The sequence below is a fragment of the Zosterops lateralis genome (assembly GCF_965231275.1).
Source record: "Zosterops lateralis genome assembly, chromosome: 29".
NCBI lineage: Eukaryota > Metazoa > Chordata > Aves > Passeriformes > Zosteropidae > Zosterops > Zosterops lateralis.
In genome coordinates, this window is record NC_139789.1 from 5,264,253 (window position 1) to 5,290,550 (window position 26,298).

A 26,298-nucleotide genomic window follows, 5' to 3' on the forward strand; every position below is an offset into this window, starting at 1 on the left:
TATTTCCCTGCCCAGATCCCAGTTTTTTTCCTCCCCAAATCCCAATTTCTCTCTCCAGATCCCAATTTCCCTGCTCTGATCCCAGTTTCCCTTTCTAGATCCCAATTTTTCCTCCCAAACCCCAATTTCCCTCCCCAAATCCCAATTTTTCCTCCCCAAATCCTGATTTTTCCACCTAAATCCCAATTTCTCTCCAAATCCCAATTCCCCTCCCTAAATCCCAATTTCTCTGCCCAAATCCCAATTTTTCCTCCCTAAATCCCAATTTCTCTGCCCAAATCCCAATTCCCCTCCCTAAATCCCAATTTCCCCTCCCAAACCCCAATTTTCCCTCCCCCAGTGGGACCCCTCCCCCTCCGCACCTGCACCGGCTTTAAAAAAAAAAAAAAACCCAAAAAATTAAAATTATTTCTACAAAAAAAACCCAAAAACACCCCAAAACCCAAGGAACCTCCTCAAGGCTCCCCCAGGATTTTTTCCTGCCTAAAAAAATTCAAGCTTCTATGGATTTATATTTATTTTTTTTTTTTTTAATATTTTTCTTTTTTCTATTTAAAATTTAAAATTCCCGAGGGTCAGGGCAGGTCACAGAACCTAATTAGCATCTTCCTCCCATCCTCCAATAATCTCACTTGGATTTTCTTGCCTATATTTGTATATATATTTTTTTTTTCTAAGTTTTTTTTTTTTTGTTAAATATATATATATATATACACATTTTTTTTTTTCTTACAAAAATAAATTTAGGCTTTCTTTGTTTTTTTTTTTTTTTATTTTTTTTTCTCTCCGTAGAAGTCATATATTTTTTTTTTTAAAGTTTTTTTTTTTTTTTTAGACTTGTAAACATCTTGAATTTTGCTTTTTTTTGTTTTTTTTTTTTAAATTAAGATAAAGTGAGCTCAAAGTACCCGTTCCATCGCAAAGTGCTAAGACTTCTTTGTTTTCTTTTTTTTTTAATAGTTTTTTTTTTATTTATTATTATTTTTTAAGCTTTTTTTTTTAAATTTTTTTTTTTGGAATTTTTTATTGCTTTTTTTTTTTTTGTTGGTTTTTTTTTTCTGCATTAAATAAACATCCATCTCTCCCCTCAATCCCACCCCCCCCAGCACACACTCCAAAAATACATTCGGCCAAAAACCTGCTTTTGCTTTTTTTCAATTTTTAAAAGTAAAAACACAAAAAAAAAAAAAAAAAAAGAAAAAAAAAACCCGGAAAAAAAAAAAAAAAAGAAAAAGACCCGACAACAACAACAACAACAAAAAAAAGAAAAAAAATCAAAATAAAAGGAAGAAAATCCTAAAAAGTGCTTTAAAAATAAAAAGGGCTTAAAATCTCTCTGATTTTTTTTTTTTTTTACTATTTTTTTCTTTTTTTTTTTTTAAGCATTTAAAAATGTGCATTTTAGAAAAACAGGTGACCAACTCAAAGGTGCCTTTTTTTTTTTTATATATATATTTTTTTTTAACCCCCCCCGAGGGTCGGGACCCGCCTCTCCAGCCATAGAACATCTCTAGAGATATATATATATATATATTTATATATATTTGATTTATTTTATTTCATTTTATTTTTTTTGGGAAAATGGGGCAGGGGAGGGGAGGAAAAACCAAATTTCTCCTCCCTCCCTTCCCAAAGGCCTCCAGCTCCTTTAGGGGGGAGACCCCAAAAGAACTTTTATTTTTATTAAAAATAAAAAAAAAAAAGGAATTTTGGAGGCGTTTTCAGGGCCGTGCTGGGCAGAAAAAAAAAAAAAAAAGAGAATAAAAATATTTCACTGGGTGGGAGAAGGAAAAAAATAAAAATAAAAATTCCCTGGGTGGGGGGGAAAAAAAAGAAGGAAAAATAAAAATGGGGAGGAGGATTTGGGGAGGAGGATTTGGGAACCCCCAGCCCCAAATTTTACCGGCAACGGGGGGGGCTGGGCTGAACTCAGGCACTTCCAGGGCACCGCGGGGGTTGGGGACATTTGGGGACAGATTTGGGGACAGATTTGGGGACATTTGGGGACAGATTTGGGGACAGATTTGGGGACATTTGGGGACAGATTTGGGGACAGATTTGGGGACATTTGGGGACAGATTTGGGGACAGATTTGGGGACAAAGGGATGGGAAACACCAGGACTGGATGATCTCAGTGTCCCCACCCCAATGTCCCCAGGGCTGTCCCCGTGTCATTGTCCCCAATCCCGGGTGCCCAACACAAACCCTGCCCAACCTGCTGCCTGCTCTTCTCTCTCTCTCTCTTACATGATTTTTTTGGGGTTTTTTAGGTAATTTTCCTGCAGTTTTCCAGCTCCCCCACCCGGAGCATTCACTGCCCGACTGAGCTTTGCACAAAGGGCTGGGAGGGGAATAAACCCCCCCCCCCAAAAAAAATCCTGACCCCAAATTCCTGGGAAAGGAACCCCCAAAAAAATACCAAAATTCCCGCCCTGCCACAGCCCTTCCGACTCCTACCACTCCTTTTTTTTTTTTTAATTCTATTTTTTCCTTTTTTTTTTTCTTAAATAGATCTCTCTCTGAAATAAGTTTTTTTTTTTTTTCTTCCATTTTTTTGTTTTTGTTTTTGTTGTTAAAGATGTGTTTTGGACACAAAATAAAGCTTTGGATTTTACATGGAAGCTCTTTTCCATGTCACAGAGCCACTTTCCATCCCCACCTTGGTGCTTTTTGCCTTTCCAAAAAAAGGTCCTTGGCTTACGAGGGATCCTCAGGGGGAGAAGCCCCACTTTACCATGGGGAAGATTGGAAAAAAAAAAACCCCAAAAATTAATACAATAATAATAATAATAATCTCTCTTATCTTTTTTTCTTTTTTTTTTTTTTATATCTCTTTTTTTTCCTTAAAAAAAAAAAAAGACGGGAGAGAAACATATTTTTTTTTTCCTAAAGAGAAAAAAAAAAATCGGAGGAAGAAAAACACTAACTAGATTTTGTGACTCGTTCTGTCTGTTTGTTTGTTGGTTTTTTTTTTTTTTTTCTCAGGTGGTTTTTTTTTTTTTTCTGTTTGTCTGTTGGGGGTTTTGTTTGTATATAATTAATAATAATAATTTTTTTTTTTTGGTATTTTTTTTTTTTTTTAGGAGAGTCCTTGCGCGTTACCCTCATCAGACCCTCCTCCTCCTGCTGCTACATTCAATCCTGACGCTTCGTTATTGGAATTCTCCTCAAAGTGCTGCTGCTGCTGCTGCTCCTGCTCCGTTCCCTGCGCCGCCGTCGCATCCTCCGACTCCTGGCTCTCTCCTCCCGCCGCGTCCTCCGCGCTCCCCGTCGGCGTCGGCGGCATCGCCGTCCCCCCTCCGGCCTCCCTGACCCTGGGCTTGCGGCCCCTCCTGGACGGGATCCCGTTGCATCCGTCCTTTTTCAGGTGCCGGTGCAGGTGGTCGGAGCGGACGAAAGTCTTGCAGCAGCTGTCGCACTGGTACGGCCGCAGCCCCGTGTGCACCCGCATGTGGTTCTTCAAGTCGTAGTTGTGGGCGAAGGCGGCGCCACATTGCTGGCACAGGTAGGGCTTCTCACCTGTGTGCTTCCGCATGTGCACCTTCAGCTTGTCCTGCCTGCCAGGGGAGAACAAGGGGAGGGTGTTAGGGATTAGGGCTTTTCCCCCGTGTGTTTCTGCATGTGCACCATCAGCTTGTCCTGCCTGCGAGGGGACAGAGAGAATGAGGGTCAGGGTGAGGGGTTAGGGAGAAGGGGTTTTCCCCCATGTGCTGCTGCGTGTGAACCTTCAGCTTGTCCTGCCTGCGAGAGGAGAACAAGGGGAGGGAGTTAGGGAGAGGTGGGAATAGGGGGAAAAGAGGGGGAAAAGGGAATAAGGGAATAAGGGAGAAAAAGGGGGGAAAGGACAATAGAGGGAATAGGGGGAAAAAAGAGGGAAAAGGGAATAGGGGGAAAAAGGGGGGAAAGGAGGGAAAGGGAGCAAAAGGGAGGAAAAGGGGAAAAGGGGGGAAAAGGGGAAGAGGGGAAGAAGGAGGAAAAGGGGGAAAAGGGAGGCAAAGGGGAAGAGGGAGAAAAGGGGGTAAAAGGACAATAGAGGGAATAGGGAGAAAGGGGGCAAAAAGAGGAAGAAGAGGGAAAAGGGAATGGGGAAAAAAGGGAGAAAAAGGGCTGGAAAGGGAGGAAAAGGGGAAAGGAGGGAAGGGGGAAAAGGGTGGAAAAGGGGAATAGGAGGAATAGGGGGAATAGGGGGGAAAAGGGGGAAAAAAGGGGAAAAGGGAGGAATGGGGGGAAAAGGGGGAAAAGGGGAAATAGGGGAATAAGAGGAATAGGGGAATAGGGGGAAGAGAGGAAAAGGGGAAAAGGAGGGGAAAGGGGGGAGGGAGGAGGGTGGGGTTTGGTTGGCATGGGGCTGGGGATAGGTGGGATGGGGCTGGACACTGGAACAGAGCAAAGCAGCACCTGGTGTGAGGTTGCCCCATATGGGATCTGAGCACAGTTATAGGGTCACACATTGCTCCATATGAGGTCTGAGCAGGGCTATGGGGTCACAGCAGGGCTATGGGGGTCACACATTGCCCCATGTGGGGTCTGAGCAGGGTTATGGGGTCTGAGCAGGGCTATGGGGTCACACATTGCCCCATGTGGGGTCTGAGCAGGGTTATGGGGTCTGAGCAGGGCTATGGGGTCACACATTGCCCCATGTGGGGTCTGAGCAGGGTTATGGGGTCTGAGCAGGGCTATGGGGTCTGGGCAGGGCTATGGGGTCTGGGCAGGGCTATGGGGTCACAGCAGGGCTATGGGGTCTGAGCAGGGCTATGGGATCTGAGCAGGGCTATGGGGTCTGGGCAGGGCTATGGGGTCTGAGCAGGGCTATGGGGTCACAGCAGGGCTATGGGGTCCCACCCCGCCCTGCCCAGGGCTGATCTCAGCTATGGGGTCACACATTTGGGGCCGGCTCCCCCGGGCAGGGCAGGACTGAGAGGATCCACCCCATTCCTGGATGGGACACTCACATCCCTGAACGTTCTTCCCCTTCCCACAGGATCCCAAAAATCCTAAAGCTCCAGGAGAAGGATCAAACCCCCAAAGTCGTGTCCAGCTCCACAAAAACGGGGCTTGTGAAATTAAAATTTATCATTTTATAACCACACGCCCTCTCTTTTCTTTCCTCCTCCTGCGACCGTGGAGGAACCAGGAAACAACAGGGAGCAAAAATCCCTGGGAAGGGCTGGGCCGGGTCCCCACCCCGCTGGAACAGCCCAGGATCCTCCTGGCACACCCCAAAACCCCCTCCCAGCCCAGGATCCTCCTGGCACACCCCAAAACCCCCTCCCAGCCCAGGATCCTCCTGGAACACCCCAAAACCCCCTCCCAGCCCAGGATCCTCCTGGCACACCCCAAAACCCCCTCCCAGCCCAGGATCCTCCTGCCACACCCCAAAACCCCCTCCCAGCCCAGGATCCTCCTGGCACACCCCAAAACCCCCTCCCAGCCCAGGATCCTCCTGGAACACCCCAAAACCCCCTCCCAGAGCCGCCATCCCTGCCCGGGAATGGGGAAGGGATTTATTTTCCCAACCGTGGGATGAGGATGGGGAAGGAAAGCAAAGGAATCATAAAATCAGGGGGGAAACGGAGCTCGGGGCGTGGCAGGGGACAGCGATGGCCACGACAGCTCCTGTCTCTGTCCCCTGTCTCTGTCCCTGTCCCTGTCCCCTGTCCCTGTCCCATTCCTGTCCCTGTCCCATCCCTGTCCCCGTCCCCTGTCCCTGTCCCTGTCCCTTTCCCCGTCCATGTCCCTTGTCCCTATCCCTACCCCTGTCCCTGTCCAGGCTCCTCCAGCCCCAAACTCTGCTGTGGGAACAAGCAGGAGGATTTAATTTCGTTGGAATCTGGTGGGTCGGAAAAGCAGCTTTTTTTACAGGTGCCAGGAGCAAACAGGGAACAGGGCCCTCATCCCGAGGAATGGGAACAGGGCCCTCATCCCGAGGAATGGGAATAAATCATCATCCCAAGGAATGGGAACAGGATGGAAAAGGGCTGAGGTGGCCCTGCCCCACCAACTCCCCCTCCCCAAAAATCCCTGGGCCTCCCCCTCCTCTCGCAGGGCCAAGGGGGGACCCTGTGGCATCTCCAGGTCCTGCAGTGCCCGGGGGGGTGGGATCACTGTGGGGTCACTGTGGGGTGGCTGTAGGGTTGCTGTGAGATGTGTTGGGATTGCTGTGGGATCACTGTGGGGTGGATCGGGATCACTGTGGGATCACTGGAATTACTGTGGGATCACTGCGGGGTTGCTGTGGGATGGGTCAGGGTCACTGTGGGATCGCTATGGGATCACTATGGGATCACTGGGATCACCGTGGGATCACTGTGGGGTGGGTGGGATCACTATGGGATCTCTGTGGGATCGCTATGGGATCTCTATGGGGTTGCTGTGGGATCACTGTGGGATGGGTCGGAATCACTATGGAATCACTATGGGATCGCTATGGGATCACTATAGGATCACTATGGGGTCTCTGTGGGGTCACTATAGGATCACTGTGGGATCACTACAGGATCACTGTGGGATCGCTATGGGATCACTATGGGATCACTGTGGGATCTCTGTGGGATCACTATGGGATCTCTGTGGGATGGGTGGGATAACTACAGGATCACTGTGGGATCACTGTGGGATTGCTGTGGGATGGGCTGGGATCACTATGGGATCACTATGGGATCACTATGGGATCTCTGTGGGATCACTATGGGATCACTGTGGGGTTGCTGTGGGCTGGGTGGGATCACTATGGGACCCCTCTGGGGTCTCTCAGGAGCAGCCCCCGGCCCGGCACAGGGAGGTGCCGCGTGGCAGGGCCGGGGCAGGGGGAAGGAGGGAGGCAGGGCTGGCACCCTGCCCCGGCCATTATCTGCATTCCTCAGCGCCCAACGTGGGCTGGGCGCGGCACCGGGAACGGGCAGGACACGGCTCTGCCCCGGGCACGGCCCAGGAACACCACGGGGTCCCACAGGGTCCTACAGGGGTCCCAGTGATCCCACACGGGTCCCACAGGGGTCCCACAATGATCCCACAGGGGTCCCATAGTGATCCCACATGGATCCCACAGGGGTCCCAGTGATCCCACACCAATCCCAAAGGGGTCCCACATGGATCCCACAGTGATCCCACAGTGATTCTGACCCATCCCACAGTGACCCCACAGGGGTCCCAAAGGATGGGATGGGGATGGAGCCCCCTAAAGCACAAAGGGCCTGGAAAGGCCGGCCTGGGCTGTGGGAAATGGCACAGGGGGAATGTCTGGGCAGGCAGGGAAAGGGAACAGGGAACAGGGAAAGGGAACAGGGAAAGGAAAAGGAGCAGCCCCAGACCCAGCGAGGAGCAGGCAGAGAACAGGCTGGGAAGGGAAGGAAACAGGCAGAGAAAGGGAAAGGGAAGGGAAAGGGAACAGGGAAAGGGGAAAGAGCAGGGCCAGGGCCAGGCTGCTCCAGGCTGGGACCCCTCCCCAGGCTGGGACCCCTCCCCAGGCTGGGACCCCTCCCCAGGCTGGGACCCCCATCCTGCCTGGGACCCCTCCCCAGGCTGGGACCCCTCCCCAGGCTGGGACCCCCATCCTGCCTGGGACCCCTCCCCAGGCTGGGACCTCTCCCCAGCCCAGCCCGGCCCGGCCCGGGGGGAGGAGGCGGCGCCGCCCGGGCACGGACTGGAGTGAACCGGAGCAAAGCAAACAATGTCCCCTTTCTTTGGCGCTGCCGCGGCCCGGGCGAGGGGCAGAGCAGCCCTGATTAGAACAGGGCCCTGGGCAACGCCCCCGGGAGCTGCACCGGGGCTGCCAAGGGCACCAGTGGGCTCCAGCTCCTTCCAAATTAACCACAGCCACCCCAGCCCTGCCATGGAGACATTCCCAAATGATTTCACTGCTCCAGTGTCCTTCCAAACTAACCACCACCACTCAGCCCGGCCATGGAGACATTCCCAAATTATTCTCCAGCTCCAATGTCCTTCCAAACCAACCATCACCACTCAGCTCTGCCATGGAGCCATTCCTAAATGATTCCCTTGATCCAATCTCCTTCCAAACCAACCACCACCACCTCAGCCCTGCCACAAAACCATTCCCAAATGATTCTCCAGCTCCAACCTCCTTCCAAACCAGCCCTGCCAATGTCCTGCCATGGAGCCATTCCCAAATGATTCCCTGGATCTAATGTCTTTCCAAACCAACCACAACCACCTCGGCCCTGTCACAGAGCAATTCCCAAATGATTCTCCAGCCCCAACCTCTTTCCAACACAACCACCACCACCTCAGCTCTGCCACAAAACCATTCCCAAACGATTCTTCAGCTCCAATGTCCTTCCAAACCAACCACCTCTACTCAGCCCTGCCATGGAGCCATTCCCAAACAATTCCTCTGCTCCAAGTTCCTTCCAAACCAACCATCACCTCAGCCCTGTCACAAAACCATTCCCAAACGATTCTTCAGCTCCAAGTTCCTTCCAACCCAACCATCACCTCAGCCCTGTCACAACCATTCCCAAACAATCCCCAGCTCCTGCCTGGGCCACAATGGACAGACCAAGGGCTGCAGCTGTTTCCCCACCATGGGGGGTTTCCAGCAGAGCTCAGAGAGTCAGGACAGAGGGATGGTGGCTCTGGCCATGGAGCCAGGGCCCCCTGGGATGGAGATCAAGTGTCACAGCCCCAAAGTGTTTTCTCCCTGGAAAGGTTTGGCCTCCAAGCCCAACTCACCTGTCAGGATGGAAATGAGCTGAGCAGAGAGATAAAATCACCCAGGATCATCCCGGGGTGAGGGGAGGGCTGGGTTTGTGTGCAGCCCTCAGGTTTGTGTGAAATCCCTGGATTTGGACGAAACCTCTGAGTTTGTGTGCAGCCTCTGGGTTTGGGTGCAACCCCTGGGCTCATGTGCAATCCCTGGATTTGTGTGAATCCCCCAGGTCTGTGTACAGCCCCAGGTCTGTGTGCAGCCCCAGGTCTGTGTGCAGCCCCTGGGTTTGTGTGAAATCCCTGGGTTTGGGTGAAACCTCTGGGGCTGTGCAAAATCCCTGGATTTGTGTGAATCCCCTGGGTCTGTGTGCAGCCCCAGGTGCGTGTGCATCCCCCAGGTGTGTGTGTCAATCCCCCAGATATGTGTGCATCCCCCAGGTGTGTGTGTCAATCCCCCAGATGTGTGTGCATCCCCCAGATGTGTGCACAGCCCCAGGTCTGTGTGAATCCCCCAGGTGTGTGTGCAGGGATTTGTGTGAATCCCCCAGGTGTGTATCAATCCCCAGGTGTGTATCAATCCCCCATGTGTGTGTGCATCCCCCAGGTGTGTATCAATCCCCAGGTGTGTATCAATCCCCCAGGTGTGTATCAATCCCCAGGTGTGTGTGTATCAATCCCCAGGTGTGTATCAATCCCCCAGGTGTGTGTGCATCCCCCAGGTGTGTGTATCAATCCCCAGGTGTGTATCAATCCCCCAGGTGTGTGTGCATCCCCCAGGTGTGTATCAATCCCCAGGTGTGTGTGTATCAATCCCCAGGTGTGTGTGCATCCCCCAGGTGTGTCTGTATCAATCCCCCAGGTGTGTGTACCAATCCCCCAGGTGTGTGTATCAATCCCCAGGTGTGTGTATCAATCCCCCAGGTGTGTATCAATCCCCAGGTGTGTGTGCATCCCCCAGGTGTGTATCAATCCCCAGGTGTGTGTACAGCCCCAGGTGTGTGTATCAATCCCCCAGGTGTGTACCAATCCCCCAGGTGTGCCCACAGCCCCGTGCCCGGCCCGTACCTGGTGAAGCGGACGTTGCAGATGTTGCACTCGTAGGGCTTCTCCCCGGTGTGGGTGCGGATGTGGCGCGGCAGTTTCCCGGCGCCCTGGATCACCTTCTCGCAGATGGGGCACTTCTGGAATGCTTTCGCCCTGATCTTCTTCTCCACCTTCTGCGACCAGGACGGGTACACGTCGCCCTCGCTGGAACTGCCGAAATATTTCAAGTAATAATCCATCACCCCGTCCTCGTCCTTGCGGTCGTCGTCGCCGCCCAGCTGCTGCCGCCCCACCGAGTTGATCATCTGCTGGAGGAGGGCGCTGGCGGCCAGGTCATCCACCTCCCTGCCGTCATCCTCCGTCTCCGTGCCCGTGGGGATGAAACTGGGAGAATCCCCGGCCTCCTGCGGGTCTAGAGGACCCCGGGGGGTTCCTCCTTCCTCCTCTCCCGGCGTGGCCAAGCCGCGGCTGCTGTAATGTCCGTTCTGGGAAGGGGAGAACATCCCGGCGCTGACCGGCTGCTCCTCGTCCTCGCGGTCCAGCCACATGGCCGGGTTGCTGCTCTCGGGGTCACAGTCACTTGCCTTTGGTCTTTCGCTGGGGGTGCCTTGCGAGTAGAAGTCCAGCCCGTTGCAGTTCGACTCCTCCTCCTCCTCTTGGCCTCGGAAGTTCAGTCTCTGAAGGTCTCTCAACTCTGTGTTGGTCCACGGAAAGCTGCCTTGGTGGCCGTTCACGGGGTTGCTCTGGAAGAACTCCAGGTACTCTTTTGCTCTGAGATGGTTCCTCTGATCAATTTGATCTACTGTATCCATCTGGTCGTTTTTGGCCAGAATCTTCCTCTCCAGGAGATCGGTGCAGACATCCCTGACGGCCGGGATCTCCAGCAGCGTGGCGGCGTTGAGGATGTCGTTGACGTTGGAAGTGCTGACGGTGAGGGTCGCGGTGTAGGCGAACTCCAGCAGCGCCGACAGCGCGTCGGCGCTCACAAAGTCTATCTCATACACGTTCTGCTGGTCCACCACTAACCCTGAGGTGAAGAGCTTCTTGAAGTACTGGCTGCACGCCGCCAGGACGGAGCGGTGGGTGGGGAACTCCTGGCCTTCCACCAGGATGACCACGTCGCACAGCAGCCCGTTGTTCCTCTGCTCGTTCAGGCTGCTGAGGATGTCGCTGCTGTGATCCGGGAAGGGGATCCCTATGGGGCCGTCCACGCCACCCGCCATCGTCCACGGTAAAGGCTGGGGGGGAAAAGGAGGGGAGGGATGTGAGTCAGAGCTTGGAGAGATCAGAATTCCCAAATTCCTCAGGGATGCGCCCGTGAGTGTCCCCTGTGCCTCTCCCTGTGCTTACCTGGGGAGGAGGAGGAGGAGGGAGAGGAGGGAGAGGAGGAGGAGGAGGGAGAGGAGGAGGAGGAGGGAGAGGAGGGAGAGGAGGAAGAGGAGGAAGAGGAGGAAGAGGAGGAAGAGGAGGGAGAGGAGGAAGAGGAGGGAGAGGAGGAAGAGGAGGAAGAGGAGGAAGAGGAGGAAGAGGAGGAAGAGGAGGAAGAGGAGGAAGAGGAGGAGGGAGAGGAGGGAGAGGAGGGAGAGGAGGAAGAGGAGGAGGAAGAGGAGGAGGAAGAGGAGGAGGAAGAGGAGGGAGAGAAAAGCCCAGGTGCTCTCAGGTGAGAAGAGCTGAACTAGCACAGCCCCAGGCCAGGGCAGCGAGCCTCGGCAGGGGGAGCTGGGATCACCCAGCCCCTGGAGCTGTGCCCAGAGTGGGGCCTGAGCCCCCCCAGAGCACCCCAGTCACCTCTGGCAGCATTTCCCACCCCCATCCCCACTGGGAAGGTGCCCCAGCTCACTGAGAGCAGCCAACACAGTGACATTATCCCTGGGGGGGCCAGAACACCTGGAGAGACACAGGTGGGGAATGTCCTTTGGGAAATGCAGGGAAAAGGGAGCCCCAGCCACCCCAACCTGCTGCTGCAGGTGTTGGACAGACCAAACTGATCCCCCAGGAGAGGGGAAAGGACTCTGGGGTCACCAAGTGCAGCACCAGACCCGGAGCCTGGGCAGGTTCCAGCAGAAGCAGCAGCTCCCCCCAATGCCAAGGGTTTGTTTGGGACGAGGTAAATAAATAAAGTCGCTCCTGACAGATCCACTGGACTCCAAAGGCTGGAAAAACCCAGAGGGATCCCCTGTGCTGGGAAAGGGGCACTGGGGCCCAACTGAACAGCCCCTGATTCTCCCACAATCCCAGGTTTCTGAGCCCAAAAATCAGGAATAACATCTCCCTCCTGTCCATCTCAATGCGCTCCTTGAGGCAGCACAGAAAATCCATGGAAAATCTATGTAATTCCCCCCCATCCCAAGCACTGGGATCAGCAGGAACCAAGAAATCCACGCACAAACCACCCCAGCACGAGGCTGGAGCGTCCAAACCCCTGAATTCCAGCCTGGGGAAACTGAGGCACGGCGGGACGTGGCCTGTCCCACGCCATGGGGGGTGGGGAGGGGGATGGATGACTCAGGATGGATCCAGAACAGGAATAATTATCCAGGAAACAACTCCCAGCCCCGGGTCCCAGCACGGAGCAGGAGCCCAGGTTGCACAACTCTGGCTTCCCCCACCCACCCCTGGCCTCTCCTCAGTAGTTTTCCATATTTACTTCTTTTTTTTTTTCTTTTTTTTTTTTTTTTTTTCTTTTTTTTTTTTTTCTTTTTAAGTTTTTTTTTTTTAAAGTTTTTTTTTTTTTTTTTTTTTAAAGTTTTTTTTTTTTTTAAGTTTTGTTAAGCCCAGAAAAAAATAAGTTTTAGCTTTGGCACCTTCCTGCTTTAGGCAGGTCTGAGGCTGGGGGAAAAGGGATCTGGAGTAAATCCCTGGAAAATGAAGAGCAGGAGGAGAAAAACAGAGTTCAGCTCCCAGCAGGAAGGGGATGAGGGTGAGGAGGAGGATCCAGGGGAGCTCCATGTGCAGGGCAGGCACCAATCCTGCCCCCAAAACCAACCACCAAAGCCCAGGTGGCTTCCTGAGACACCTGGGACTGACTCCAGAGCCACCTCCTGAGCTCCAGGATTTGACCTTTAAGCCCTAATTTCAGGGGGTTTTTTTTCAGCCAAAGGGCTGTTTGGTGGCTCCACACTCAGCCCTGGCTTCAGGTGTGACCTTGGGCAAGGTCAGTTCACTCAGCATCCCCAGGGACCTCCTGGGCTGGGATTGCAGGGAGGCTTTGCTGCCTCAGCTTGTCCCAGTCCCACTGGGGGGGCTCCAGAGCTCCCCAAACCCTCCTGTTGGGATTTCTGCCCACCCCAAAACAGAACTGCAGCTTCTCCCTCTTCTTTCTTATTCCATTCCCACTGAGGCAGCTCCAGAGCTCCCCAAACCCTCCTGATTGGGGTCACTGCCCACCCCAAAACAAAACTGCAGCTTCCCCCTGTTCTTTCTTATTCCAATCCCACTGGGGGGGCTCCAGAGCTCCCCAAACCCTCCTCATTAGGGTCACTGCCCACCCCAAAAACAGAATTGCAGCTTCCCCCTGTTCTTCTTGTCCCAATCCCACTGGGGCAGTTCCAGAGCTCCCCAAACCCTCCTGTTGGGATCCCTGTCCACCCCAAACCCTCCTCATTGGGATCCTTGCCCACCCCAAAACAGAACTGCAGCTTCTCCCTGTTCTTCTTGTCCCATTCCCACTGGGGGGGCTCCAATGCTCCCCAAACCCTCCTGACTGGGATCTCTGCCCACCCCAAACCCTCCTCAGTGGGATCCTTGCCCATCCCAAAACCAGCACTGGAGCTTCCCCCTGTTCTTTCTTATTCCATTCCCACTGGGGCAGCCCCAGAGCTCCCCAAACCCTCCTCATTGGGATCCTTGCCCACCCCAAAACAAAACTGCAGCTTCCCCCTGCTCTTCCTCCCTACAAAAGCTGCTTTACAAATCTTTTCCCCCCAAATAAACTAAATTTAAGCTGCAATGCCGCGTTTGGAAGCCCCGGGCAGGGACCCTGATGGGTCTGGGGACCACAAGGAGCATCCAGACAAGGTCCCCCCCATCTCCCACCCCAGCCTGGGGGTTGGGATGATCATCCCCACAGTGTGGGAATGGCTGCAGGGTCATGGGACTGCCCAGGGCTGGACAGAGCCCCAGCTCGGCCACAACACGGCCTTTGTGTCCCGGAGCTGGGGCATGGGGCTGTGCTGAGCCCCCCGGGGATGGAACCAGGGCTTGGGTGCTCCAGCCACATCCAGAGAGTGAGACTTTAATAAAAAAAAAAAATCACCTTAGTTCCTTTCCAAAGGTTTGAACAGCTTAGGAGTTACCAAATAGGAAAAAGAGTGTAATGAAATATGGATTTGGGGATTTTGTGAGTCTTTCAAAGGTTGGGGGGACTCAAAAGAAGCCCCAAACACCCCAAAATCCTCTGCCTGCTCATGGTAACAGGTTCCGGGGCTGGGACACCAGGGCTGTGCTGAGCCCCCCAGGGATGGAACCAGGGCTTGGGTGCTCCAGCCACATCCAGAGATTGAGACCTTAATAAAAAACATCACCCTCATTTCCTTTCCCAAAGGTTTGAACAGTTTAGGAGTTACCAAATAGGAAAGGGAATGGTCTGAAATATGGATTTGGGGATTTTGCGAGTCTTCCAAAGGTGGGGGGACTCAAAAGAAGCCCCAAACACCCCAAAATCCTCTGCCTGCTCATGGTAACAGGTCCCAGGACTGTCCTGAGCCCCCCAGGGATGGAGTCAGGGTTTGGATGCTCCAGTCACATCCAGAGATTGAGACCTTAATAAAAAACATCACCCTCATTTCCTTTCCCAAAGGTTTGAACAGCCTAAGAATTATCAACTAGGAAAGGGAACATTCTGAAATGTGGATTTGGGGATTTTGCGAGTCTTCCAAAGGTTGGGGGGACTCAAAAGAAGCCCCAAATCCACTGCTTTGTCCCCAAATCATGGCAACAGGGCTTAAAGCTACGATGGACTGGGCAAAATCCACTTGGCAGCGTCCTGAGCCAGGTGACAAGTGACAAAAGGCTCTGGCACAGCCACAGCTCGTCCCCTGCCTGGTGAGGAAAGGTCTGAATGGGCCACCAAGAGGGAGCTCCAAACTACTGACCTGAATTTCCAGCAGCTCCTTTTTCTCTCTCTCTCTCCCTGCCTGGGCTGTCCCAGGTCCCTGTCACACCCTGCAGGGCTCAGAGGTGACACATTTCACCCCAAAAGTGGCCCTGGGGGGAGAAATTTGGGAATTTCTCTGCAGAGAATTGAGGGGGAATTATCAAGGGGAAATAAAGCCCATGAAAAAGAGGGGTTGGAGCAATAGCAGAGCCTTGTAGGGGATTTAAAAATATCATTTCTAGCTCTGGGACAGCCCCAATCCTGCTCTCAGCCCTGTGGGCAAATCCAAAATCTCAATATAACAGAGCTGTGGCTATTCCAGCCAGCCCAGCCCAATTCCAGGCAGGAAAAATGGCATTTTTTTGGCTGGTGAATGGGAATGAGGGAAATTCTCCACCTCCCTGAGCTGATGTTCCACATCCAGCTGATCCCACGTCGCCTTTGGGCACCAAAATGGGATCTCAGAGGTTGGAAAAAATCCCTCCAGGATCGTCTGTGCCCAATCCCCACCTTGTCCCCAGCCCGGAGCTCGGAGTGTCCCCTCCAGGGATGGCCACAAAGTTCTTTTCCACAGAGAAATTCGCCCAAAATCCAACCTGAACCTGCCCTGGAATAACCGAAATCCATTCCCTGTTGTTCCCTGGGAGTAAAACTTGACCCCTCCTTGTCCTGTCAGAGAATTGGGCAGAGCCAGAAAGTCATTCCCGTGACCTCCCCACTGCCATTATTTTATTTTATTTATTTATTATTTTATTTATTTATTTTTCTCTTTTTTTTTTTTTTTTTTTTTTTTTTTTTTAACTCAATTTTTAACTCAATTTAACCCAGAGCTCACTGACACCCCTGAGCTGGTGCAGAAATGTCACCCAATCCCTCTCTCCTCTCTCCTCTCCTCCAGGAGCTCTGGAATTTGACATTTACATTCAAATGAGGCGACCACATCAAGATGGGATCACAACCAAAAAAAGAGCTGACAAAACACCTCTTTAATTACCACTTTTCCATAGAACCTCACTGGGTCTTTTTTATTTTTTTTTTTCTTCACTTCTTTGCATTAAAATTTAAAAGAATTTTGAGCAGTTTGAGAAGGCTCAGGAATACAGAAGTGGAAGAGCTCAGAAAAACTTGGGGAATAGGGAAAAACCAACATTTTTTTCTGTTTTCTAATCCAGAAAAGATCCCAAAAATTCTTTCCAAAGGCACAGGTGAGAACTTGAGCAACTTGGGGCAGGGAGGGAGAATCAGCATCAGCCTTTCCATGGAGCAAGAGGCAAAAATGGGAATTCTGGGATGTTTCCTGGATGGAGAAGAACTTGGGACAAGGGGATGGATCCAAACTCACAGCCTGAGATGGGAAATTGGGGAGAAATTCCTCCCTGGGATGGAATTCCCATCCCTAAAGTGTCCAAAGCCACCCTGGGATTACTGGAGGATGTCCTTACCCATGACAGGAATATTTTTAAAGTCCATCCAACCCAAACTATTCCAAAATTTGGGATTCTCAGCCTCTTGTTTAAGGATCTCTGGGATTTCTTGGAGCAAACACACACAAAACCGAGGCAGGGCAACCTCACCAAGGAAGAATTATTAAAATGATGGTGATTTATATTAAAAAAAATCTAATTTTTGGGCAGTGTTTAGTGGGCTGGGAGCAGGAGGAGGTGCCAGAGCAGCCCAGGACAGGCCCCAGCAGGTCCCATCCCTCTGCCCAGGATCCACCCCAAACCCTGCCCGGGGAGCTCTGGGAGGGGAAGGAGGTGTTTTCTCTGCCTTTTTTCACTGTTCCAACCCATGGAAATCAATGAGAAAAGTGCTTTAGGACCAAATTATTCTGATTATTTGGGTCTAGAGAACAGCTGGATGGTCCTGAGAAGACCCTGAGCATCAACAGAGGGAACTGCACTATGGGGAAAAACCCAAGATGATAAAAAAACCCAACCTCAACAGGCTTTTATTTTAAATAAAACTACATTTTCAACAATGCAGTGAGGAAGAAACCCAAGATGAAAAATAAAAACCCAACCTCAGCAGGCTTTTATTTTAAATAAAACTACAATTTCAACGATGCAGTGGATAAGAAATCCTCGGTGTTGAGAAGACAACGGAGCCGCCAGTGGGAAAAGGGAGAATTCCAGCTGAACTCCAGCTTTTTTCTGCCCTGCCCAGACACCCCCATTATATCTGGGGTAACATGACCCAGATCATGCAGCTCTTGAAGTGAAGAGATGGGAGAGCAGAACCAGAGCCTTGCAAAGGTCTCTGGGCTGCTTTGGACAATCCTGGCTCTGTTTTCCAATCCTCCATCCCCCAAAAGGGAAAAGAAACCACATTTCTCTGGGTTTGGGATGTGAGAAATGAGACTGAACTACACAAGGAGGGTTCAGATGATTCTCAGAGATCACATCTCCCCTCTCTCTCCAAACTCTGCTCCAGGGATTCCCCAGAGTGTTTGGATTGTTCTTCCAAAGATCAGGGCTTTGGTCCTTCCAAAGATCAGAGCATCCCATTTTTTTTTTTTTTTTTTTTTGGTAGGTCTTTTGGATGTTCCAAGGGCTCTGGAGAGGTTCCAGTGCCTAAAGGAGCTCCCAGAGAGGAGAAGGGACTTTGGACAAGGACATGGAGTGAATGGATTCAAATTGAGAGTAGGTTTAGATGGGATATTGGGAAGGAATTCCTCCCTGAGAGGGTGGGGAGAGACTGGGATGGAATTCCCAGATTTGCTCTGGTTGCTCCATCCCTGAAGTGCCCAAGGCCAGGCTGGGCAGGGTTTGGAACATCCTGGGATAATGGAAGTTGTCCCTGCCCGTGGAAGGGGGTGACACTGGATGGGATTTAAGCTCCCTCTCGACCCAAACCATCCTGAGATGAGCCAAAATCTTAAATTCAAGGTGAAGTGGAAGAAGAGTTGGGATGTTCCTGCACTCCTGGGCTCCAGCAGCTCATCCCAGTCCCATCCCATCCCATTATCCCATCCCATCCCACCCCATTATCCCAATCCCATCCCATTATCCCATCTCATCCCACGTAACCAAAACAGCCTCTCAGCCCTCGCCAGGTCCGACCTGCCAGGGAGGTTTTTTCCCTCTCCCTGCTCTGCAAAGCTGTGCCTGGGCAGCCCAGGGAGCTCCAGCACAGCCAATTCCCCCCTCCCACAGCCTTTTTCACACCGAGGGAAAGGGAACTGCCCCAAACTCTGCGGATTTGGGGAAACACGGCCCTGAAATGCCACAATCCCAGGTTTGGGGTGGGTTGGGAGGGATCTTAAAGCTCATCCTGTTCCATCCCACGGGCAGAGACAATTTCCACTGTCCCAGGCTGATCCAGCCTGGCTTTGGCCACTCCCAGGGATCCTGGGGCAGCCAGAGCTGCTCTGGGAATTCCATCCCAGGGAGGAATTTCTTCCCATCCATCCTCATTTTGAAGCCTTTTCTCTGACACTCCAGGCCCTGGTGAAGGGAAAAGCCAAAACTCTCCATGCCCAGGGCAGAAACACCTGAAGCCCTGCAGGATGTGACAGCACCGAGGCTCAGCCAGGAAAGGAGAATCCCAAACCCTGCCAAGGAAACTCTGGAAGGAATTGTAGGAAGAGCAATTGCTCCCTGTGAGTCTGGATGGGATCTGAACATCCCTCAGCATCCCTGGAACTTTAATGGGATAAAATCCCTTAAAACAGGAATTATGGAGGGACCAGAATGGGAACAGAGACCACCCAGCTGGGGCTGGAGTCTGAGATTCCTCATCTCCCACAGGGAATTAATTGTTGGGAATTGCTGCTGTGGGAGGAAGGGGCTTGTTCCTCTTGGTTTTCACCCAAAGTTCCTGAATTCCAGGGCTGGACAAAGCAGCTGTGGGATTGTCCCAGGGGGAAAAGGACAAGTGTCACTGTGGAACAGCCTCACCCCAACTCACCCCCAAGGGAAAGACTCTGCACCTCCCAAGGATTCACCTCCACAGCCCAGGCAGACTGGGATAACCCCAGTGTCACTGGGATGTCACTGGGATAACCCCAGTGTCACTGGGATGTCACTGGGATAACCCCAGTGTCACTGGGATGTCACTGGGATGTCACTGGGATAACCCCAGTGTCACTGGGATGTCACTGGGACGTCACTGGGATAACCCCCAGTGTCACTGGGATGTCACTGGGACGTCACTGGGATGTCACTGGGATGTCACTGGGATAACCCCCAGTGTCACTGGGATGTCACTGGGATGTCACTGGGACGTCACTGGGATAACCCCAGTGTCACTGGGATGTCACTGGGACGTCACTGGGATAACCCCCAGTGTCACTGGGATGTCACTGGGACGTCACTGGGATGTCACTGGGATGTCACTGGGATGTCACTGGGATAACCCCCAGTGTCACTGGGATGTCACTGGGATGTCACTGGGACGTCACTGGGACGTCACTGGGACGTCACTGGGATAACCCCAGTGTCACTGGGATGTCACTGGGATGTCACTGGGATAACCCCCAGTGTCACTGGGATGTCACTGGGATGTCATTGGGATGTCACTGGGATGTCACTGGGATGGGATTTCCTTGCTCAGCTCCTGGGAAAATTTCATTTTCCATCTGCTGGATAAAAGCAGGACGTGGATCCCAAAGGACAAACACTGTTCTGGGGGATCCCAAACCTCCCTGAGCTGCCACCCTGAGAGCACCAAACTCCTCTGGTGTTGCAAGGTGAGAGCCTGAACTGGTTCCTCCACCCAGCCCTCCCTCCCTCCCTTTGCCAATTTTCTCCTTTGTCATCAGAGGCCGGATTTAATCCTGCAGGAATGTGCCTTCTCTGAGCCTGGGGAGTCTCCCACCCCACTCTGAGTGTGAGGGGTTATTTGGGGGTGAGAAACTTCTCCATCCTCAGGATTGTCACTTTTTGTGCTGCTGGGATTGTCCCCAGCAGGTCACAGCAATGTCACTTTGCACTGAGACAGAATAAAACCTCAAACTGCTCCAAGACCTTCAATTCCTCCTCCAGTAACTCCCAGGCTTCTCTCAATCCTCAAACTAAACTAAGTTTATCTAAGCTCAGCCCAGAGCCCAGGAAGGGCTGGAATTGATGGAAATTCCCATTTTTTCTGCTCAAATAAACCCTTTTCACACAAAAATCCAAGTGTCTCCAAACTGCTGAATCCTGGTCCTCCAACAGGTTCATTTCCTGTGGGAAAACTCCCTGATTTTGGGGAAATTCTGGACAATTCCAACACACTGAGCCAGCCAAAATTCTCCAAAAAATACTTTAAAAAGTCTCAGAGTTGGAGGGAAAAAGGAGGAAAAGTGCACAGACCATGAGCTGAGTGTGCTCCAGGGCTGCCTGCAGCAGCAATTCTCTCCCAGGAGGGTTTTTTTTCCCACCTGGGAGCCCCAGGAGCCTGGAGGCAGCAGATCCAGGCAGGAATAAGCAGCTGTTATTCCAAAAAAGTCAATGTGGGGCCCCCTGGCCGAGGGAGCAATTGAGGACAACAAGTTTTAACCCCCCCAGCTGCTGCTGCAGGTTGGGGGACAATGAGAGCAGGTCATGGTTGGACACCTCCTCCCCTTCAGAGGACAAAAATCTGTCCCCACTCCAGCCAAAATCCCCCAAAATCTCCCCAAAATCTGTCCCCATTCCAGCCAAAATCCCCCCAAAATCTGTCCCCAGTCCAGCCAAAATCCCCCCAAAGTCACTCCAGTGTTTCCTTGAGAAAAGCCAAACCCATCTGGCCCTTCTGACCCCACAATTCCCAACCCTGTCACAGCTCCTGTGGCCTCCAGAACTCAGAGAACCATAAAATCTGCTCAAACCCCAAATTCCCCCATTGCCACAGAGCACTGACCCCTCACTCCATGTTCCCCCTCCCCTGTCACATCTAAACAGAGCCCTAAAAACAGCTCAAACCCCAAAATTTCCCATTCCCACAGGTCCTAAACAACATTTACCCCTTCACCCCACACTCCTGGTCCCCTACATGTCATGACTCCTCAATAGAGTCCTAAAAACTGTTCAAATCCCAAATTTTGCCATTCCCACAAGTCTTAAATAGTATTTACCCCTTCACCCCACATTCCTGTCCCTTATGACTCCTAAACAGAGCCCTAAAACCTGCTCAAATCCCAAATTTTGCCATTCCCATAAGTTTTAGACACCATTTACCCCCTCACCCCATATTCCTGTCCCCATCACATTTCTCATGACTCCTCAATAGAGTCCTAAAAACTGCTCAAACCTCCAAATTTCCCATTCCCACAGGTCCTAAACACCATTTACCCCTTCACCCCACACTCCTGTCCCTTATGACTCCTAAACAGAGCCCTAAAAACTGTAAAACCCCAAAGTCCCTGTCCCAGAATTCCATGTCCTGCCCGAGGCTCTGCCATCAATTTAATCACCTCAAATGACACCTCACGGACCAGCTGCTCTAAAAAAAAAAAAAAAAAAAGGAAAATAAATAAAAGAATAAGCCTGGAGTTTGGTGAGAGAGAGCAGAGCAGGGCAGGGCCTTATGTAATTCCCAGTTTGTGGATTAACAGGCAGCTCGTCCTGCCATTCCCAGAGATTTATCCCTGGAAATTTTGGAAATTTTTCTCCTTCCTTCCTGCTGAGGAATACAGGCTGGGAATGCTGAGCTCTGCCTGTTGGGGCAGGAAATTCCAGCACCAACCTGTAGCTACAAGCCCACCTTGGGCTCCTTCCCAGCTGTGGCAAACAACGGGGAGAGAGAGAAAAAATTAAATAAAATAATAAAAAAAGACATTTATTGGTCAGAGCACTGGTGGGAAATAAGGAGGTGAAGGAAGCAGGAAGGAAATGGGTGCAGGAGTGGGGTGGAGAGAGTTAAAAAGGAGGGGAATGAATTAGTTTAAAAAGGAGGAAGAGTTAGTTAAAAAAGGAGGGGAGCGAGTTAAAAAAGGAGGGGAGCGAGTTAAAAAAGGAGGGGAGGGAGTTGAGTTGAGTTAAAAAGGAGGGGAGTGAATTAGTTAAAAAGGAAGGGAGTGAGTTGAGATAAAAAGGAGGGGAGTTGAGTTAGTGAGTTAAAAAGGAGGGGAGTGAATTAGTTAAAAAAGGAGGAGAGTTGAGTTGAGTTAAAAAGGAGGGGAATTTGAGTTAAAAAAAGGAGGGGAGTGAGTTGAGTTAGTTAAAAAAGGAGGGGAGTTTTAGTTAAAAAGGAGGGCAGTGAGTTGAGTTAAAAAGGAGTGGAGTTGAGTGGGTTAAAAAGGAGGGAGGTAGTTAAAAAGAAGGGGAATGAATTAGTTAAAAAGGAGGGAGAGTTGAGTGAGTTATAAAGGACGGGGAGTTGAGTTAAAGAGGGGAGTTTGAGTGAGTTAAAAAGGAGGAGAGAGTTAGTTAAAAAAGAGGGAGTTTTAGTTAAAAAGGAGGGGAGTTAGTTGAGTTAGTTAAAAAGGATGGGAGTGAGAGAGTTAAAAAGGAGGGGAATTGAGTGAGTTGAGTTAAAAAGGAGGGGAGTTTGAGTTAGTTAAAAAAGGATGGGAGCTGAGTTAGTGAGTTAAAAAGGGAGTGAATTAGTTAAAAAGGAGGGGAGTTTTAGTTAAAAAGAAGGGGAGTGAGTTAAAAAGGAGGAGAGTGAATTAGTTAAAAAGGAGGGGAGGGAGTTAGTGAGTTAAAAAGGAGGGGAGTTGAGTTAAAAAAAGGAGGAGAGTTAGTTGAGTTAGTTAAAAAAGGAGGGGAGTGAGAGAGTTAAAAAGGAGGGGAATTGAGTGAGTTGAGTTTAAAAGGAGGGGAGTGAATTAGTTAAAAAGGAAGGGAGAGAGTTAAAAAGGAGGGGAGTTTTAGTTAAAAAAGGAGGAGAGTTGAGTTAGTGAGTTAAAAAGGAGCTGAGTTAGTTAAAAAGAAGGTGAGTGAGTTGAGTTAAAAAGGAGAGGAGCATCCTCTGCTATGGAAAAACAAGGACAGCAGGACAACCACCACCTTCAGGTGCCAACCAGGAGCAGCACAACCCCAACCAGGGAGTTTTTACCCTGCAAAACCCCTGCTGAGCCCCAGCACTGCTCCCCCAGCCAGGCCAGCACTGGCACCTCTCCCTCCCGAGCCTTTTGGGCACATTTTCCCCGGGAGAATCTGCAGTTCATCCCACGACGTGCCCTTGGCTCCCACCCGGAGTTTCCAGTTTCTCACACCTTGTCACATTAAGCTGAGCTCTCTCTCTCAGTCCCTTTTTTTTCCACCTGCAGCACCGGGACAATCCTAAATCTTCTCCAAGAGCTCTGGGAAAAGGGGGGAAAAAAAAACCTCACCAGGGTTTGAGGTGGGGAAAGTGGTGACTCTGAAACAGAGCTGGGTGGGAAATTGAAACTGAGAGGAGGAAAAATGATCCAGGCAGGGGCTGGGACAGCAAGAATCAGCCCTGGAGACTTCACAGAGGATCCCTGACCTGGTTTACTCCTCCCAGAGCTGCTCCAGGACTCTGCAGACAACACAGGTACATGGACGGACACTTTGGATCAAAAGATTTGGGATAAACACTTCCTTTATCCCAGACTCTGCCTGTCTTCTTTCATTTTTTCCATCAGTTCTGCTCCTTCAAAAGGAGTTTTAATTACAGGCTGGCACAGGGTTGTTCGAATTTGAGGTTAAAGGCTGGTTTGGGAGTGAAGTTAAAAGTTAAAGCGACTGTTTATTGCCTGGGAGAGGGGAGATAACGAGTTGGGGTTTAATTGTTTCCCTGCTCAAGTTTGTCTTTCCAAAAAAACTCAGCAGGAGAGAGGAGGAGAAAAACCATCAAATGTCAGCGTTAATCGAGATTAAACCACAGTTCTCAAGAGTTTAGGGCTCTGTCTCAAAGGGATTTTAAGAGTTTTTTAGGTGGGAACTCTTAAATCCCAAAATAAAGGTTAAATCTCATCATTGCATACCAAAATAAAAGATTCAGGAGCACCCAAAACCACCAGAGAGCCTCGATGGCAGAATAAATAAATTTCCCCCCTCATTTGCCTCCCGTGCCCACATCCAAATTCCCACGCTGGGAGAGCAAACTGGAATTTTTTTATTTTTTTTTTTTTAAAAAAAGTCACCAAACCACCAAAAGGAAAAGCTGGTGCCTTTCACTGTGTCAAATTAATTCTCACAGAGCTCCTCATGAAGCCACGGTTAAAAGATCTGCACCAGATCCCACGGCCACGGGATGAAATACGAGTGAAAAATCATTAATAATTAAAAAAAAAAAAAAAAAGGGAACAGAGAGGAAGAGTTGCAGAGCAGCACAACAAAAGTGAAGAGCTACTTTCATTCACCAAGCACGTTTTTTTATTAAGAGTTCCTGACTTTATAAAACCATCCCTGGAGTTACTGAAAGCAATTAAAGGTTTGGGTGGAAAAAAAAAAAAATCCCACCAGAGCTCAGCCCGTGTTTGGGTTGTGCCTCTTCTTTCACCAGAACAAGCCTAAACAGGGGCCAGAATGAATATTAAACAAGAAAAGCTCCTGTCTAATAAACTCCTCATAGTTTCTCTCGGTCTCTTTTATTTATTTTATTTATTTTTTTATTATTTTTGAAGTCTAACAAAACCAGCAGAATTAAAGCCAGCCTGGTTCTTCCTGCTTAACCTCCACAAGCTGCAATTTCCAACCAGGATCAGGCAGAATAAATGAGAAAAAAAAAATCACACAATTCCTTGAAAAAAAATTAAAAAAAATTAAAAAAATACCACCACCAACCACCCCCCCAAAAAAAAAAAATCTTTTGGGAAATGCCAGGATGACCTTTTAGCTCCTTTACTGAGCCGAGCTACGACTTCAACCCCTCATTAAGGTTGTAAAATTCTCCCAGGCAGAACCTTTCTCTCCCTTCCCCGTCCATAAAACAGTTATTATTATATAAGTTATAGTTTCCATAGGCAGGACAATTAACAAGCAACACGGGAAATTCTTTTTTACCAAAGAGTCCTTGAGCCTAAAAAATAAACTTTTTTGGCTGCTCAAAGTTATTGTTGCCCTGCAGTTGAGGGTCTGAGGGAACATTTAGAGGCAGAGAGGGGCCGGGCAGTCACGTCCTGCTGGGTTTGTACAACAGGAACTGTTGCTTTCACCAGAGGAACACACCAGGCTTTGACACGTCCTGCTCTTGGGGGTTTTTCTCCTCAGCTGGAAGGGATCAGACACCTCAATAATCCTAAATTTGTGTCCTCGAGTTCCTGGAGTTGTGGCAGTTTGGAATTGCCCCCACCACACTCTGGAAAAAAAAAACCTTTTCCTGAAATCCAACCTTTGGGATCATTCACTGGGGGAATCTGCCCCCACCACACTCTGGAAAAAAAGAACCTTTTCCTGAAATCCAACCTTTGGGATCATTCCCTGGGGATCTGCCCCCACCACACTCTGGAATAAAAAACCTTTTCCTGAAATCCAACCTTTGGGGATTTGGGATCATTCCCTGGGGAATCTGCCCCCACCACCTTTTCCAACCTCAACCTGTTCTGAAACAGCTCCACAAACCAACTTTTCCCACACTTTAAAACAACACAACCAAAGAACTTTTTTTTCCTTTGGTTCTACCCATCTCCCAACAATTTCCCCACGACTTTATCCACTCCACAACCTCACCGAGCTCCAAGGGGAACAGGGCAGGGATTTTTGGGCACCAAACCCGAGCCCTGTAGTGTGGATAATGATGATGATGAGGCCCCCTGAGGGAAATATTTTGGCAGGACCAAGAGATGCTGCCCCTCACTCCCTCCAAAGCCTCTCCCCGGCCTGTTCACGGGGGGAGAAAAAAGGCTTTATCCCGCCGGGCTCCAGCCCCAGCCCCGCCGGGGGGATTATCACCGCCATCCCTGTGCCCACAGCCGGCCGGGGGGAGATAAGACACGGCTCAAAGCGGGGTAAAAACAACCCCAAAGGCCGGGCAGGGCAAGGCCTGGGCGCCCCCCGGGGCCGGCAACGACCTTGTGGGGTGAGCGGGGACGGGCCGGGCCCGACGCCCCCGCACGGGGCGGCCCCGGGGGACCCCACCCAGGCCCAGGCCCGGCCTCCCCCCGCGGGGCCCACAGGGAGCCTTGGCCCGCAGCCACGACCCCACCCCTTCCCCCGGGCGGCCGCCGCAATGGAGGCCGGGGGGAGGCGGGGGCGGGGGGCGCCGGGGGGGGGACGAGGTGAGGAAGGGGGGGAAGTGTTGGTGGCGGCGCTGAGGGGATGGGAAGGAGGGTGAGGGGAGTGTTGGCGGTGCCGGCCCCGGGTGAGGGTCGCGGTTCCGGGCGGGGGAAGCGGCGCAGGCCCCGCCGCGCCCGTCCCCGGCCACCCCGCGCGGCGCCCGCCATTGGGCGGGGCGAGCGCGCGGGGCGGAGGGCGCGCCCCGATTGGCCCCGCCCGCTGCCCGTCAACACGCCTCCCGCTCTGGGGAAGCGCAGAGGCTGCTGGGAAGCGCAGTCCACTCGCCTATCAATACCTACGGCGCAGCGCGGTGGAGAGACTACAACTCCCGACAACCCTCGCGCGGCGCTCCCCTTCAACTCCTCCCCGTTCCCAACCCTTCCCCCCCGCGACCCCCCCAG

The 26,298-nt window shown here is 51.2% G+C and overlaps 1 protein-coding gene across 1 annotated transcript; it reads right to left on the minus strand.

The window, feature by feature from the left end:
* Positions 1–289: 289 nt before the first annotated feature.
* ZBTB7A (zinc finger and BTB domain containing 7A) lies at positions 290–11,045 on the minus strand. The gene is made up of 2 exons (XM_083880008.1): positions 9,734–11,045; positions 290–3,558 (listed from the first exon to the last, which is right to left on the minus strand). Exons 1-2 carry the CDS (start codon positions 10,933–10,935, stop codon positions 3,081–3,083), a joined length of 1,680 nt encoding a protein of 559 aa, XP_083736134.1. The 5' UTR covers positions 10,936–11,045; the 3' UTR covers positions 290–3,080.
* Positions 11,046–26,298: the final 15,253 nt, after the last annotated feature.

What these genes read in the sequence shown, in the direction of transcription:
- ZBTB7A (XM_083880008.1), bottom strand. Translation starts at nt 10,935, where the DNA reads ATGGCGGGTGGCGTGGACGGCCCCATAGGGATCCCCTTCCCGGATCAC. An exon ending in TGCAACGTCCGCTTCACCAG is followed by an intron (nt 3,559 to 9,733) that starts GTACGGGCCGGG and finishes CTCCCCTGGCAG; the next exon opens with GCAGGACAAGCTGAAGGTGC.